Source organism: Rhinolophus sinicus, chromosome 14, assembly GCF_057876585.1.
Source record: "Rhinolophus sinicus isolate RSI-liver-muscle chromosome 14, RSI-T2T, whole genome shotgun sequence".
Taxonomy (NCBI): domain Eukaryota; kingdom Metazoa; phylum Chordata; class Mammalia; order Chiroptera; family Rhinolophidae; genus Rhinolophus; species Rhinolophus sinicus.
The window spans coordinates 151,078,864-151,096,371 of record NC_142514.1 but is presented as its reverse complement, the minus strand read 5'-3'; the positions used below and the strand labels follow the sequence as shown (position 1 = coordinate 151,096,371).

Here is a 17,508-nt window from a genome sequence, read left to right as displayed (position 1 = left end):
ATTCTGCTGGAAACTAGTCTCACCATCTTCCAGGCTAGAAAGAGGGGAGTCGTCACTCAATCTTCTCTCTGCTTTAACCTTCTGTCTACTCTCTCCCAAGAACTAAAGACATGAGAAGGTTGAGATTAAGATTCTGGAGTCAGCAGGTCTAATTAAAATCCCAGCTCTGCACTGAATGTGTATGACTTTGTTTCTGAGCCGCTATTTCTTCATCTTAAAAATAGGAATTATAATTATAACTAGCCTAAGGTTATCGGGAGCATCAGCTAACGAATGGAAAGTTTAACCCAGTGCTTGACATACAGAAAGGACTCAGCAAATCATGAAGGGCACTGAAGGTGGGAAGTGGGTACGGGGAGGAAAAGGAAGAAGGAAAAGAAAGGCAGGACGAGGAAGACGTGCTGCTGAGAGGCAGTTCAAAATGGTAACCGAGAGCACAGCCTTTGCTGCCCAATCGCCAGGTTCAAATTCCAGCTCGGTCACTTACTAGCTGTGTGACCCTCTCACTGTCTCAGCTCCCCCACCTCTATGATGCGGGCAGATACATACTACCTACCACAGAGGATTGTTACGAGGTGTAGATGGGTTACATAGAAAGCCCTTAGAATATTGTCTGGCACATAATTAAGTGCTGTATATAAGTGTTTATTTCTTATTTCTACTACGACAGCTACTACCACCACCGTCATCATCAAAGCTGAACACTTCTAGCTTTAGAGATCTCAGGTTCTCCTATTTCTTCCCTACACCTGCCAATACCCCTCACTGCCAGCCTTCACCAGCCTCAGGCGTGAAGTGCGCAAGCCAACCATTGCGTGGTGCACCAGGAGCAGAGAAAGAGGAAATCCTGTTTAAGAGGGAGACAGGATCGTTTAAGCAGGAGCTTTGCCTGGAAAGGGAGGTATTCTATGTTTGTAGCCAAATTGAGCTGGTAAAATGGAAAAAGCATTGACTCCAGAGTTGGACAAAGGTGGTTTCAAGTGTTAGCTGCTCAAGGTATTCAACCACTAGGAGTCCTGGCATCCTTTTCTGTAAAATAGGGTCACCGGTAGCCATCTCAGATGGGTACATGTAGAGAAGATATGATAACTGTGTGGATAATGCCCAACACAGGGCTTGGCACATTGAAAGCCACCAATAAATAGTCATTCTTCATATTGTTAATAGTCCGTGAGACACGTGTACTCCCTTGGGCAGATTCTGGTGGGGTGTAGCCCATGTCCACACTCAAAGGAACCTCCAAATCTTTAAACAACTACTGGTCATGTTTCTTGAGAGCCCAGTGGTGGTGTTGGGGTAGAGGATAGTTAAATAGCTGAAGAGGGGGTCCCGGCCCAGGCCTTTCGACCTTACCACTGGAAATGTTTGGGGTCAATATTTAACCAGTGGTAAGTCGTGGTCCCCAGAGGAGACCAGCATCATCTTTGGCTTAGGCCCCTCTCTGCTTTTCTGGAAATAGAGCACAAATGCAAGCAGGCAGGAAGGGCTGTCTACAACACACGGAGGCAGAGCTTGGCATGCCCAGGCCTTGGAACAGAAAAAGAGCTTCAGCAAAGTTTCTTCCCCAGGAAACGTTTAAGGCCAGTTCTTTCCAAAACATAAAAACACTTCAGGCCCCGCGCTGCCATTCAGAAGAGTCCCTTGCCCCTTCCACGCCTCAGATCCACACCTGGTGCCCAAACCCAGCCAATATTTGCAACTCATTTTGAAAGGAGAAAATAGTCCTCGTTCCAGATGAGCGTCAGCTACTTTCTGTTTGAAGTGAATCATGAAGCTGACGTTGAGTCAATTCCAGCACCAGACTGGAGCGGCCGTCTGTCCCCACAGCGCTGAGACAGACCTCTTCAGAGACAATACTCTTAACCTAGCTGAGTGATTGAGTCACAGACTCCTTGGAGAGGACAGAGCTGATGCTACCCTCTCCGTCCCCTTTGGCCCAACAACTTCACAAGCTTTCTAAGTTAAATTACACCTGATTACTCTTTAAGAGCTAGTGGTCCCCAACGCAAGAAGTATATTAGAATCACACGGGATGCTAAAATATTTACCCCAGGCCACATTCCAGACCCATTAAATCTGAATCAGAACCTTTTTAAAGTTCACTGAGTCTAATATGAAAACAGGATTGAGAACTTCTGAGTCACACTTTGGCCCAAGAACCTGAAGAGCCAAGGATTGAACCGGAAGTCACCACTGTGGGCTTTAGGATCATGAACTGTAAATTAAAGAGACTTGGGTTCTAATTCTGACTCCACTCTTTATCATTTGTGGGACCCTGAACAAGTCCCTTAAACCATTTCTTCAACTAAAGACAGGAACAACATGGTACCTACCTCATAGGAGGATTTTGTGATTTAAAAGAGATAATGTATGTAAAGCATTAAAATCACAGTGGACAGCAATACTCAAATGTCAGCTATTGCTGTTTTGTACAATTTACTTCTCCTCTGACCAGCGTTAATAAGCATGTACCCTATTCTTCCAGATTTCCCTAAGGGCTTAGATCAGTGATTCTGAGAGTCTGGCCCTGCCTCAGAATCACCCGTAGAGCTTGTTAAAATGTAGAGTCCCAGGTCTCAGATCAGGACCTCAGTAAATCCTGGATGAGGCAAAAGTATCTGTGTTTTCCAAAACCTCCCTAAGTTTTGGATTGTGGTGCAGAGTCAGGAATGGGAAGCACCAAGTTGGAGCATCTTCCTGTGACTGGTATCTTAAGTTTACCGAAAGATGTAACTTTGCTTGCAATTACACCACTGTTTCTATCCCCAGTGGTGATTTCATTTCTCAAGTAAAAAAGTAAAACTGAAACAGACCCTCATGAGGTCCTAGGGCTACAAATTGCCTATATTTTCTCTAAATGTTTGGACCTCAGGTGCAGGGGCAAATTGACCATAAATCTAATGAAGTATAACTCCCATTGTAATTGATGAAAACCACTGTCCTTTTAAATTGTGTCTTTCCCTTATGTAGTGTTAGAGTGGCTGCAAGCATTTTGGGGATTCAGCCAAGTGTTTGAGTTGGAGGTTATGCTCAGTTTGGGTTTGGTGGGGTATGTGGAGATGAGGAAGGAGGGTTAATGTTTATCACAGAAATCTTACATGAAGAAAGATGATAGAGAGTCTGAGGGTACTGAGACATCAAGTAGGGAATGAATCAGCAGGGCTAATCACTATTAAAGATGGAGATGCCAAGGTCCAGGGAGGGGAGCTGACTCTTCCAAGGTCACACAACAAGCAAATGCTAGAGCCAGGACAACTTCCTGAGCCAGGACAACTTCCTGAGCCAGCTGTTCCCACCAAAGTAGCTGCCTCTTACTCTCCTCCAGCCTGTGATTTTGGCCCCCAAACATGAAACTTACCTTGGCTATGATGCGACACAAGGGAGCCCCCTCCTGGGTCAGGCTGAACAGGTTGCCTGTGGTGGATTCCGTGGTATAGATATTGTCAGAGGCATCGATTTTTCTCACTAGTGCCTAACAAAAGAGAGCAAAATTTGATGGTTATTCACCCCCATTTACCCTCTGCCCATCTTTCTTAACAAAATACCAGTGGGTCCCTGCTCTTAAGTGCCCCCTAGAATCTATAATCCTTCCCCATCCTCTGCTCCACGATGGCAGTGATGAGTTGCTAACTTTGGGAAAGATGAGTCAGCGTGGGTCTGAGCTACATTTCAGAAATATGGGATCATTTCAAACCCTTGGGGCATGGATGGAAAATGTGCCCTGCTCCAGTGGATCAGAAAATCAGTTCTCAACATTGATGGTCTCAGCAAGTACAGTTTCAATGTGCTACTGGCAACTAATGAGAACAGAAACCATCAGTGAAGTAAGCAAACCTCCAAGTTGAAAACCAATGAGTTGCTATGGCTATGACCAAAGAATTTGCTTTTGGATGGCTATTAGCCAATGGGGAACTCCAGCTGGGTCGTGGGTTCAGGGGTTGAGTCAAGAGAAGCACGCTACGCTGTAGTAGCTTACTGTTCGCCAGGAGGGCATTAGCAGTGGGTGTCTAGCCAGGCCAAAATATAACATTGGAGTCCTGTCAAAGAGTGGGTAAACTAAACGAGGAATGCCACAATGATCAAGGCTGAGGAATCTACGGCTAGTGGTGAGAGTCTGGGAATGACCACACATAGGACCCAGAAAGGCCCAGAGAAGAAAAGCAAATGGAAATTTTATCAATATGATAACAGCGTTATTCCTAAAAGAGTTTAGCTTATTTCTGAGAAAAAGCTTTTCACATATCTTGAAACTACTTCATAATCAGCCATTTGCTTTAAAGCATATGATTCATTGATTATAAATTCCTATCTGCTAATTAATGCTAGTTTCTTTTGAGAGGTGTGGAGATGGAGGTTGGGGAGATTGCTTTTAGGGGCCTCATGCAAAAAAGTAAGACCTCCAGAGATGGGGGCTCAGACAAGCCACTTCCGCAATTCCAGTTGCCAAGTTTATTTTGAAATATTAAATGGATTTGTTTTTAATTAACTCTGATGTTATGGAAAAGGCCCTTAAAAGAAAATGAGGAGATCTGAGTTCTAGTTCCAGCTTGCCTTTTTTTTAACATACTATGTTAAAGAGGAAGTGTGTATATGGTTGAAAGGATGGGCTCTGGAGCCAAATTGCCTGGGTTCAAATCTTGGCTCTGCCACTTCTGTCTATGTGCCCTAGAGCAAGTAACTTAACCCTTCTATACCTCAGTTTCCTCATATGCAAAATGGTGGAAATCACAGTGTCTATCTCTTATGGTGGTTGTACTCATCTACTAAGGTCGTCAATATATATAAAGGACTTCTAAATGTACCTGGCACTGAGAAGCAAAATAAAATTGTTAGCAGTTATTATTTTGTGATTTGGGGCAATTGAGATAAACTCCCTGGGCCTCAGTTTCCCCATTTGTAAAATGAGGAAAACTAAGGGGGTTTGAGGCTCAAGAAATGGCTCTCCTTTTTTTCTTCAAACTCATAGGATTCTTCACACTAAGATTAAGTGTGTATTTAATCAAACTACTTAAATATAAAAATTGTTCCTAAGATTTGATAGATGCCTCTTATAAGATATTCAACAAAAGGTAAAATTAATAATCAAGATTTGTCACTACAAATCTCTATAATGAACGTATTTCTTAGAATCCTTCCCCACCGTTACCGTAAGCAGTTACCTAAGTGATACTAAGGCCCACATGAAAATGCAGATTTCATATATTGGGGTCCTGTACCTAAATGATAATTACCTAATGTTCCTGATTAGTGTTTGCACTTGAAGCAAATTAGCATTGCATTAAACAATCCAAACCCAATGTCTTTTGCAATCACCTGCTAGTGTTAGACAATTTATGTCTCAGAATAATTTCTTTCAATGTCTATATGCATATATACTGTAATTACGCCCCAGATATGTCTCAGTGAATTAGCTCTCTGACAATGAAAAGTGGTAAGCATCCTTTTTCACAGGTATAAATTTGGAAAGATATGAGATCAAAGTCTCATCTGACATCATCAAGGCCCTAAGTATCCTAAGATGTCAGAGCTGGAAGGACCCACAGAAGTCTTGTCCAACCTTCATGATACAATTAAGGAAACCGAGACACAGAAATCTGACCAAGGTCATCACAGAGGTGGTACATGGTGGAATCAGACCTTAACCCTGTGAATCCAACTTCCTGTTTTCAAAGGTCAGTGAATTCATCTCCTTCAGTGTTGGCAGGACCTCAGCTGGACTAGTGGAGATGCAAAGATCAGGGCAAGGAAGCTATCCAGCCTCATTAGCTTTCGCCAGATTAGAGAGTGGTTTTCCATCCTGGCTTCCATTCACATGGACAACACTCTGCCCTCTGGTGGCCAGGGCTGCTGCTGCCGGAGGCAGAGTTGACTGAGAGCCTCAACTGCTGCCCCTCTAGATCCAACACTATGTTCTTGCCAAGGCCACACTTCCCCTGTGCCACTCCCAGCTGGGACTGAGCACAGGAGGGGCACGAGTGCAGGCCCAGGACTCTGGGACAGGGCAGGCCCCTCACCGATGACTGACTCGAAAATTCTGTCCTTTCTACTCATTTCTTCCACCTTTTCTTTCTCAGTTGTCAGACCTGCTCCTACTTCCTCTTTTTCCTCACAGGCATTTCTTATGGAATTTGATCTTGGTGTCAGCTTCAAACTAAGTCTCTAAAATCAATTTTTTTTCCAGGAAATCAATGAGGAATTGGAGCAGTTTCAAAAATGTGCTTCAACCCTATATCACGAGAAGAGTGTGGATAAAATGGAAACAAAATAAAGGAAAATAGACTGGTTAGGCTGAATGACAGATATATTTTCTTAAAGATAGACTACGCAGACATGAAACACAAAAATGAGATATTGAAAACCAGGAGAAAGGGATAAGAAAGGGCTAAGGAGATGCATGCAATTTAACTGCTCTAAATAAGGTATTAGAAAAGGAGGATAGATTTTTAAGTATTTCTCAATCAGAAAGAATGACTGCAGCCCAGTGAAATTTATTAAGAGAGGTAAACTCTCAAACAGCAGCCTGGAATTAGTTCCTCAGAAGGAGCCAGGAAAATATGGTAAAGCTTCTTCCTGAAGCTTCAGATACAGAATCCATAGTTAGACATAGTTAGGGCAGCCCAGCTATGTAAAAGGATTACACACGTGTGGGTGGGCAGATTCGACAGGGTGTGGTAGATTAAAGATGGTCACAAATTGTTTGCTATTCCTCTCAAAGAAAGGTGGGTTCTAATTTCCCTCCTTTTGAATCTGGACTGGTCTCAGTGACCAACAGAAGCCAGCACTTAGCAAAAGTGATGTTGTAAGACGTCTAAGACTTGAGGCTGCTACTAAACCTCCTTCGGCATATTCTTTTTGGAGTCCTGAGGCACCATGGAAGAAGTTGGGTAATTCTGAGACTGCCGCGCTGTAGAAGCCATGCGTAGGATTCCTGATGAATGCTCCGCGGAGACCAGCTTTCCAGTCATTCCCGCCAAGCCATCACACATATAATGAAAGCTCTCTAAGACTCTCCACACCATCTGCCTGCTGAATACCACCAAGTGACCGCCGCTGATGCCACGTGGAACAGAAGAATCACTAAGCCAAGCCCTCCCCAAATTCTTGATCCTTAAAATTATGACATACAATAAAAATAAGTGTTGTTGGGGTTGTTTGTTATCATGAGTAGAGTTCTGGAACATGGGAAAAGGCTATAGAGATCAGCAAGAAATATACAAAGGATTACTAGATACATTTCCAGAGGAAGTGTTTTGAAAATGTGGATATAGCAGTGCCCATGTCCTAAGAGAACTTGTTAGAGAAATGCATGAATTAGGACTCCAAGGAAAGGCACAGAAAGATTGCACATACTCAAGAGGATGTAAACGAAATAATAACTCACTCCAGGCTTGGGTTAGCTATTGGTGTGATGGGAGACTATCTCCTGGGTGGGAATATCCAATTTAGAGAAGCAAATGCGGATAAGACCTCTTAGAACTGGAGGTTTGGGGCAGACCCAGACCTTAAGTGATTTCCTTTCTCTCAATAAGGCAAATCCCAAAATCTAGAAGAATTTTTTTGGAAAAAACAAAAGAACATGCCAGAAAAGAAAGCAAAAGCAAAGTGGGAAAGCCAATCAGATCCAGCAACTAGTATTCATTCCATAAGTTAGCAAAGGAAAGACACCCACATGAGATGCAGGATAAACTGTTAGAAACTCCCCTGAGTCTCCCTGAAAGGAATAGGGGAAAGAGAACGCTGGAGGCAGAGTTCATTGCCGCAAAAAAAAATGATGTAGCGAAAAAAAAATTCTACTCAAGGCTGAAATATTCAAAAGATATGGAAACACAGTGTTCTAAAAAGCACATGACAGAGGGACCTGTCCTCACTCAGGGCCAGCCTTCAGGAGTATCACAAGGAAAACCCCCCTACAAGACTGGGGTCTCAAGGCCTAAGCAATTCTCCAGCAAAGGAAAAGGAAATAGCCATCATGACATGGAACTGGAGTGCCTGTGTATTCACGTCAATTTTTTTTTCTCGTTAAGCCCTAAAAGAATTTTTAAAAATATACAACCCCTTGCACATTTTTAATTTGACAGGTAAAATTTTTCATTGTAAGTTTAAAAAACAAAGTTGGAAAACATGTAATTTCCAGCAGATTGTAAATATTGATATAAACTATAACCACTGCATCATTCTTTCAGATGTATTCGACAAAATCTAAGTACCAAAACAACTTGATACCATCATCAACCATTTAAAAATACATGAATAGTCTCTTTCTTTAACATTGGAACACTACCCATCTTTTCTTTTCACCCTTAAATTTATATTCTCATTCCAATTCTCCCTCAGAATTTTATCTTAATGGAACACATTTAAGTTTTAAAGTGTTTTGTTGACCACGCTTAAATCATACTTAGTATTAAAATTTGAAACTTTATTTTATTTCCTCTGACTATAAGGCTCTAAGTGTTTAAAAATAATCGCTCTTCTTGGTTGAGTTACTATTACAATTGTTATGAATACAACTGGTCAAAACAACACAGATTATAAGTTTAATAAATAATAATAAATAAGAAAAATTAAAATGTTATTATAAATAGGTCTCTTAGTGAGATGAATAGGCCTTTTATTCTTTTAAGGCTTTCTAATTCATACACATATCCATGACTGATTATTGACTTAGTGCTATATTTTTAGGTGTAAACCCTGAAAAATCTTGTCCCCATAAATCTATAGAGAGGAATGAGAGTTATAGAGCCAACTTGTATAGCCAAGTTGTTCAACCCTTTGAGTACATTCTGAGTTATGTAATCACATAATGATCTGTCTTCAAACACTATTTTTAATGATCTGCCAGCTGATAACTCCTCTAAATTGGTACTCTTCTACATTGGTAAAAGCAAAGAATTGGAAACTATTTGACTTGCAAAAGCATTTGTTACCCAATCATTAAAGTCATTCATTCACTATCTCAGTTTCTGGGAAGAATTCCAAAAGCACTTTACCAGCGCTTATCAAATAACTATTAATTATACCCACTACTCTTTCCTTATAGCACCTTGGGTTACCCAAATTATTCAGAAAGAATTAGGAAAATCAAAATATTATTAATTTCATTGCCAATACTGTTTTTAAATCAAATATTTTTGTGTGATTCAAATATGTTTTACCAAAACCTTGAAGCTATAGCTTTTGCTATTTAATTTGTGGAAAATACCCACTCTCCGAACTAATTGGCAAAGACAATTCTTTTAGTCAAGCCAATCAGTCAAGTCAATTTAACTTTCTGTCAATAAAGACCTGACTTCATTTTTAATTAAAAAATGTTTTCATATGTGTTTCAAGAAATGCTAGAAAACACTGACAAATAATTAATGGAAATCATCCTCTAAGGGAAAATGCTAAAAACTGTCAATACTAAAATAATGTAGACCTAAAGTAAAATTTGATTTATTTGTATATGCTATAAAGCCGAGATAAAACAATTTACTAATTTTTTTAATAATGCAAAGTAACATGTAGTTAACATTGTAAATTAATTGAAAATCTAGAAATATGATGAACAGGCATTGTATTCCTTCAATAAATAGGTGTGTATGTATGTATTGAACTCTGGTGTTCATTTTAGGGAATAATTAAATAATATCTGAGAAGAAAAAAATCAAAATCATTCTATTATATTTAGTAGCTCTCATAATTAAACTTCCCCATGTATTTAAAAAAGGAAAAGGGTATTTACTGTCTAAATGTAATTAGTCCAGCTGCTAGCAATGAATTTTATCTTTTGTTAACAGGAAGTACAAATTACTGTAAATATTTCATAATATGTTTTGAGAAAATAGGCTTTAACTGCTTTCTTAAATAATCTGCACCAAATCTGAAAAACATCATATAAAATTTGTATCCAACATATCTTTAAAAATTTGGTCATTCTCAAAATTATTCCAGTTACATTTAAGAGTTAGTATCTGCATGACTATTTTGTAACTACTAATTTATACTTTTCAAATTCTTCACCTTTTTCACCTTGCCCCCAACCCCCCTCCTATCTATCACTCCAATAAATCTAGTACCCACATGACGCCATACATGGTTATTACAATATTATTGAATGTATTCCTTATGCTATACCCTGCATCCCCATGACTACTGTGTAACAACCAATTTGTACTTCTTAATGCCTCCCCCGTTTTTCACTCACTCCTCTAACTCCCACTTTCATCTGGCAGCCATCAAAATGCTCTCGGTATCTACAGGAAATATAGTCAATAATATGGTAATAACTATGTATAGTGCCAAGGTGAGTACAAGACTGGTCAGGGAGATCACTTCTTAAATTATGTAAATGTCTAACCACTATGCTGTACACCTCAAATTAGTATAAAATAATATTGAATGTCAACTGTAATTGAAAAAGTAAAAGGGGGGGAGGTAAAGGGGAATAAGAGGTTTAAACTTCCAGGTATAAAACAAGTAAGTCATGGGGATGTAACGTACAGCATGGAGAATATAGTCAATAATATTGTGATAGTGTGGTACGGTGTCAAACGGTTGCTGGACTTATCATGGTGACCACTTCTTTAGGTATATAAATGTTGACTAACTACAGTGCACACCTGAAATTAATATAATATTGTATGTTAGCTAAATTTTAAGAAAAATTTTTAAAAAATGAAAATAAAATCAGAGTCAATTTCATTAACCTTTAGAATTTGGGGCTCTTCAAAGATACTCTTCTTCATGGCTAATGACATAGAGTTGAATATGAAATATAGCTGAAAGAAATTGCTTGCATTTAATTATGTGCCACAAAAAAGCCAGTTTTAGGGTTCAATGTGTCTTACCAGGGCTCTCTTTGCTTTATTTAAAGAAAATGTCCCTTAAGAGCCATGCATGATTTGAGAATAAGTGGAGATGGGAGGGATAAGATAAATTGGAAACTTTTATAACCACCCTCCGACATACACACACACACACACACACACACACACACACACACTACCATCTGAATTCAGAAAATCCCCACACTGCGCAAAATACACATTTCTAGTGCCTTTCTCCATAGAAATATGTGTAAAACAATTCATGGAGGCCTAAGGTTTTGTGGCTCATGAATGAGGGTTCTTCCTTGCTTGATCTCCCCACTCTCTTTTTGCACAGCCTGGCAATGCAATGTAAGATTTGAGATGAGTGATGAGTACGCCTTTCTTTTGAAAACTAATAGAAGGGCTATTAAAAAACTCTATGTAATATTGGGATGATCATTTTAGGAAAAAAAATGAAAATTGAAGATCTGGAAATTAGTTTCCTTAAAACTATATGCACTTCTCCTGGGACGTCTTTGGAAACCTGGAGAATGCTGTGCATTTGAAGTGTTTTGAAGATCCTAAGTCACTTCAAGGAGCCCAAATCAGAGCAGCCTGGGGTGGCAGAGACACAGCATTTAGAGGGGAGCTAGAAATTAAGAAATGTTGACAGTGCTGGATGGGGCAGAATACACAACAAGCAAGTCCTTGTGGACGAGTTACAAATGCCTAACTTTGCAGGAAAATGAAAACTTGTCGAATTCCCTCTATGAGAAAGGAGACATTTTTCTCCCATTTATGGTAAACATTGTACATACATCCCCCAGTGAATGTATGTTCACAAATCCTTGTGAACTGTGAACTGTGGACAACGGAAATAAACTGTGACATGCTGCTGCAGCAGCTGCCACCACCCTACTTCTCCCAGCTACACATGAGTGTCTATCTGTAAGGCCCTTGGCAATAAGGATGGAGTCCTGGAATAAGACGTTGCCTGGAGTCCCTGAATTACTCCTAAGGTAAAGGGATTCCATTTTTGTTGTTGTTGTTTTCTTTTGTTTTTCTTTCACTTTATTTCCTCCCAGGCAACTTTAACATGAGGTAGGAGACTATATTAAAATTTTGGACATCTTTATAGTTCTCATCTGGCAAGTATGTTTGGATTATCTTTGTGTTGCCATTTAATCATACCGCAGCCTCTAATTACCTATATTGGACAACACAGCTGAGCAAAAGCTGAGAGTGGGAAATAAATCAGGACAGCAAATTTTGAGCTTTAGTTACAAAGCATCCTTAGCGTTAATTTAATGAATGTAATATAATGAGTCGTTTCCGAGCCTGCTGGGAGCAAAGTCTAAATTGCCCACTGTGATTCCGGAAGGATCCACAAAGCAGTAGGAGTTGTCATTTGGGGAAATGACTTCCTGACGATGGGAAAGGATTGCCCCACAGGCAGCTGACCTCTTCCTCCAAGGGGCCTAGCTACACTCCTGCCTGACCATAGCCTAATGGATAAGGCAAATAAGTTAACTGAAAAAAAGCTGTGAATTATTAAGGGGTACACTTGGTCCCCACTCTTTCTGTTCTCCTAGGTAGGGTTGTCAGCAACCACACCTCTTACGGCTTCACTCCCTACCCCTCCATGTCACCTTGCTGAGAAGGTAGGGATGAGTTAGTGAGTTTGGAAGAGGGAACTGAGTATGTTCAGCTGGGTGCCTGCCCTTCTCCTCTTAGGAAGTGTCCCTCTGGTGTGAACTTTGTCACAGGATCGGTGCTTGTCTCTCAGGTGAGACCTGAGGTTGTCTAGCTCTGCCTGAGACAGGGAGGGGACATTTAGCTGTGAGATAAAGTTTTAACAAGCTCACTGAGCCACAGAGCCAAAGACATATTCCCCAATCAGTTTTATTAGAAGAAAGGTGCTATTTTAAACTAAAATAAAAACTGATGGACGGGATGAAAGGATGAATGAATATAACATCTAGTCACATGAAGCTGAGTCAAGGATTCACAGGGAGAGGTGAGAGTCAATGGAGAGTCCCCTAGAAGTCGTCTTCAAGTAAATCAGGTTTTATAAGTCATCTTCTCCCTTCACTTCCTAAATGGCTAATCCTTTATTCCCAGATAGACTAATTATCAAAGCTATTTAATTTTCCTTTGGTGGCTCCTAACATTTAAGCCTTAAATGTTTCCATATCTACCAAGGAGTTAAATTATCTTAATAAACAATGAATTAGGTGATTAGGAGTTCTTTTAGCAAAGCTTGTTGCTGGTTTCTAGTGAATAAAGCAGTTGACGCAATCAGAAGAGGGCCACCAATGACTTATGTGTTGTCTCATTTAATCCTAACAACCTACTGTAGAGGTGAGAAAAGTGAGGGTCAGGGAAATTAAGTAACTTGCCCAATTCTGCATATTCAGTAAGTAGCACAGTCAGGATTTGAACCCTGATATGCCTCCAACTCCATGCTCAGTCCACTACCCTACAATGTGCACATTCCTAGAACTGTGTACTATCAAGACTGGAAGAACCCTTGCAAGTCACTCAGTCCAACCTCCATCTACTGCTGATGGCCTCCCAGACATGATCTGCCTATCTCAGTGACAGGGAGTTCCTAAGCCGTCCCCTTCCATTGCGGGGCAGCCTTATTGCTCCCCAAACTCCGTTTTACATGGAATGTCCTTAGATTCACTCCCCTGGCCCAAGATCTTTCTTCTCTTTGAGGTCCCAGAGCACAGAACTTTGGAGGTAGCCAAGTGTCCATCCTGTGAGGAACAATCCCCTGCTCCTCCACCCATTCCACACACACCTTGAGCTTTGGCCCTTCCCCACCCTCCTCAGAACCTTCTCTGAGCACAATCATTGCCAGTGACATATCTGAGTTCTGGAACTGGACACAACATTCCGGAATGGAGCCAACCAGTGCAGAGGAGTGGTCGGTTATCACTGCCCTTGTTGTAAGCACCGCTCCACCATTATTTTGGGGGGTGGGGATAGGGTGTGGGCGAGTGGGAAGAGCACTGTTTCTCTTCTCAAAGCTTACCTGCCTCCCTAGTGGAGGGACAAAAAGTTTCCCAAATTGCATTTTCTGAAGCACCAGCATCCCAGAATAACTGAATGGGTGCTCTTTAAGAATAAAGATCTGTGACTATATAAGTTTGGAATATACTGCTCGATGTTTATTCATTAGTAAATATTTATTGAGTGCCTGTTGTATGCCAGGTACTGTTCTAGTCACTAGACATATATCCATGAAAAAAACACCCCCAAATCCCTGTCTATGGAAGCTACAGTTTAGACAAGAAATACTATAAACAGGCAAAGACCTTTTAGAAGAAATTAGATACATCATCCAAAAGGCCAAAGAGGCTCTTGGAAACCCAGGGAGCTTTTCCCTGGATTCTGTGACCTTGAGCATCAAAAAGACACCCTTTGCTCCCCAGATAAAAGAGCTGCCAGCTACTTCCAAATCCAGCTGGCTTCTTTTTGCATTCCAACACAACTCTTCCATTTCAGCTCTTTTAATTGAACCAAATACTTCTAGGCAAAAGGGCACAAACATGGCCTAAAAATCATCAGCAGGGACCTGTTTCCCTGCTCAAAAACTCGTCCAGGCTCCACGCCTCCCCACCTCCCACTTCGTCACTCATCACTCTCTTGACTTCTTCACCCGTTTTTGGCCCCCACGTCCCAGTGAATCCCTCTGGAACTTGATGGTTCAGTCTGGGACACTGGCCCCAGCTTGAAGCACACTGCCTACCCCTACGTGGGACTGTCAGCATTTACTCATCAGCACTGAGTACGGGGCCCCAGCACCCCAGCCCTGGCCCTTCCTTTTTCTTGTCCCAGACTCTCAAAACAGAGAGAATAGGTCTGGGTTGGGAGGGTGAGATGGCATCGTCCCGCAGGCGAGCCAGGTCAGAGAGACCTATGCCTGTGCGACATGAACCAGACACACGGGAGAGAGAGGAAGCAAAGTCTGGCCTCCGGAGAGAGGCTGAGTTTGGAGAAAAGCCAAAATGCAAAAGGGATTTGTTATTTGTGGAAGGCTTTTATTTGGTGGTGGGAAAAGAATGGCAAATATGTAACACAATATTTCTGTAACTATAAATAACATGTAAATACCTTTCATAATGAAAACCTTATGGAATCTGCTTTTCTGGAAGGCTTTTAAAATAGGAAAAGGCAAGAGAGAGAAATAACACGTATTTGTCCGGAACTTTGTGCTAAGCGCTTTCCATATGTTGTTTGCTTAGTCCTCTCACTTTCTTTCTGGGGAAGGTTTGCACTTTATAGATGAAGGAAATGAGGCTAAGAGGTTGAGGAAGGGGACCAAGGTCCTGTGGTGAGCCACAGTTTGAAAGCAGGTCTTCCAGAATCACGCTCTGACATCAAGCAGGAGCCTGCCTAGGGGCAGGGACTAAACTATAAAACTTTCTAGATTCTTCCCTATTGCCAGTATTGCAGAATCAGCTTGTTCCGTGCAGATACCTAACTCCTGCGGGATGCTAAAATTCCAGTGTGTGCACTGTGGCAGTAATTCAATAGAGAAGATACAAGTGGGACAATACTGACAGTGCCATTGAGAGATGTCAGGCTCTGCCACCGCCTTGCGGTGTGACCTTGGATAAGTGTCTTCTCTCTCTGGGCTCCAGGTTTCACGTGTGGGAAATGCAGAGCTGGGCTAACAGCTCGGGAAGCCTCTGCTCTGCTCAGACAATCCTGTCGCTCAGGTGCTGGAGTTCACTCGGGGGTCTGAGGAGGATGTCCCCCATAAAAGGCCACTTCAGAGTTTCCCCCAGCCTGGCCCAGTTCTCCCGCCCCGCCCCCTCTCCACAGCCCGCCTGCACTGACCTGCACCTCCCGAGTCAGGGCCAGCTCCAGCAGCTGGCCAAAGTGCTGGCCCAGCGTGCTCAGGGTCTCACTCACACAGGCCTTCATCGACTTCAGGATGTGCTCATTTTCGACCTGGAGGCACCTAGGGAAAAGACATGAAGGGGTGGGCCACTGGACGGGGCAGGTGGTCAGCCCAGAGCACTGCAGGGCCCAGATCTGGGCCTGCTGCAGGCCTAGTGGTGGTGCGAGTGGCCTGGGAAAAGGCATCAACTCCGCGGGAGTCAGAGAGGGGGTGTTCCTTAGCTGGCTCACAGTTGGCCTCCTACTATTCAGATAAGCGCTGGCCTGAGGTGGGAGCTAACAGTTCATGTCACCAGGAAGAAAGGCCATTGGAAAGCAGCCAAAGCCTACCTCTGGGTTTCCCCCTGGGAGAACCTGTTATCGTGGTAGCGGGAGCCTAGGAATGGGGGGGTAGGAGCAGCAGAGGGCAGGTACTGAGTGCCAGGTGCTCACTGCAAAGGTATATGGCAGTGCCTGCTAAGGAATGGCTGCCTACAGTGTTCAGAAAGGAACTTGGAGGGTTTTTTCTCAGACAGGAGAAACAGCTGGGGATCATGCTCCCATTTAGCCCTATAGCCTGAGAATGCTCCACGCTGCAAAGCCAAAGTCCTGATGGGGGCCCTAAGGATGCCAGGTTCCACATTCTTCTTCCAGGACATGGGGGCTGAAAAGGATGAGGGAGAGTGTCAGCATATAACTGGGCGTGCGTACATATGAGGTTGAGTGTGTGTATATGTCTGAGTGCAAAGGATGTATGTGTATGTGTGTGAGATACAGAGAAGGCATGAGAGTATTTCTGTGACTGTGCGAGTGTGTGTTGATAAATCTGCGTATAAGCAAGTGAGTGTCTTTGAAATCCTGTCTATGTGTATGTGAGTGTAAAGGTGTGAGTGTCTGCTTTCACCTCGCCTTGACTTTGGGGACCAGGCGGCTTCCCAAAGCTGTGGGAAACCTTTTCCTTGTTACCGACTCTCAAGAATCCTTTCTTCCTATGCCCAGGCCTCTCCTCTGCCTCTTAAAGTCTCCCTAGGGCCTGAAAATGGGGCCAAAAAGCCCAAGGGAATCTTTCAAGGTTGCTGATAAAATTCAGCAAAAAGAAACTCCCAGGACACCTCCAGCACCCCCTACTCCCACTCTCCCTCTGAGAGAGGATGCCACACATTCCCCTGCCTGAGGACTGTACAGATTTACCCATCATCCAGATTTACCTCTCTGTGACTGCTGAGAGCTCTGAGCACTTCTCCATTAGCAGCTTCTCAATCTGTAGAAAAATAGATCAATTTTATTCAATTCAATAAGCAACAGTTGAGGACCAGTTGCGGCACTGGGCCCTCTCGGGCATAAAGACAAAGAATCAAATCATCTGATTTGAGAAACAAGCACGTAAACTATAACACAGTATGATATGAGTGGCAAAAGAAATCATCACCAGCTGCTTTGGGAGTTCAAGAAAACGAAAACTGAGCCGCTAGGTATGCCAGGGAATCTGGGAAGCTTCAGAGAGGAAGGGGCATTTGAACTGGGCTTCAAAGCATGAATAGAAGTTTACTGTCTGCAAAGCGGAGCAGGGAAAAGTGTGAAGCATTAAGGTGGAAAGGAAATGCCAAAGGAAAGAAATGATAATGGGGATTTTCAATGGTTCACTTAGGCTTGGAGAAGATTCAAAGTCATGAGCTTTAGAATCAAAAGGGCTTAAGTTGAATGAGGCTGCACCATTCACTGCATAACTTTGGGCAAGTTACTTAAGCTCTCTGAATTTCTGTTTCCTCATCTATAAAGTAAGGACAATAGTACTAGCTAATATTTTAAATCAATTGTTTTTAAT

The 17,508-nt window shown here is 42.2% G+C and overlaps 1 protein-coding gene across 3 annotated transcripts in view; it reads right to left on the bottom strand.

The window, feature by feature from the left end:
• INSC (INSC spindle orientation adaptor protein) overlaps window positions 1-17,508 on the bottom strand; it is a 116,121-nt gene that overhangs the window by 44,715 nt on the left and 53,898 nt on the right. For all 3 annotated transcript variants that reach the window (XM_088791652.1, XM_088791654.1, XM_088791653.1), the window contains exons 4-6: window positions 16,892-16,944; window positions 15,642-15,765; window positions 3,359-3,472 (exon numbers count right to left, since the gene is read on the bottom strand). In XM_088791652.1, coding sequence (XP_088647778.1) covers window positions 3,359-3,472; window positions 15,642-15,765; window positions 16,892-16,944 — 291 coding nt within the window. The remainder of the gene's footprint in view (window positions 1-3,358; window positions 3,473-15,641; window positions 15,766-16,891; window positions 16,945-17,508) is intronic.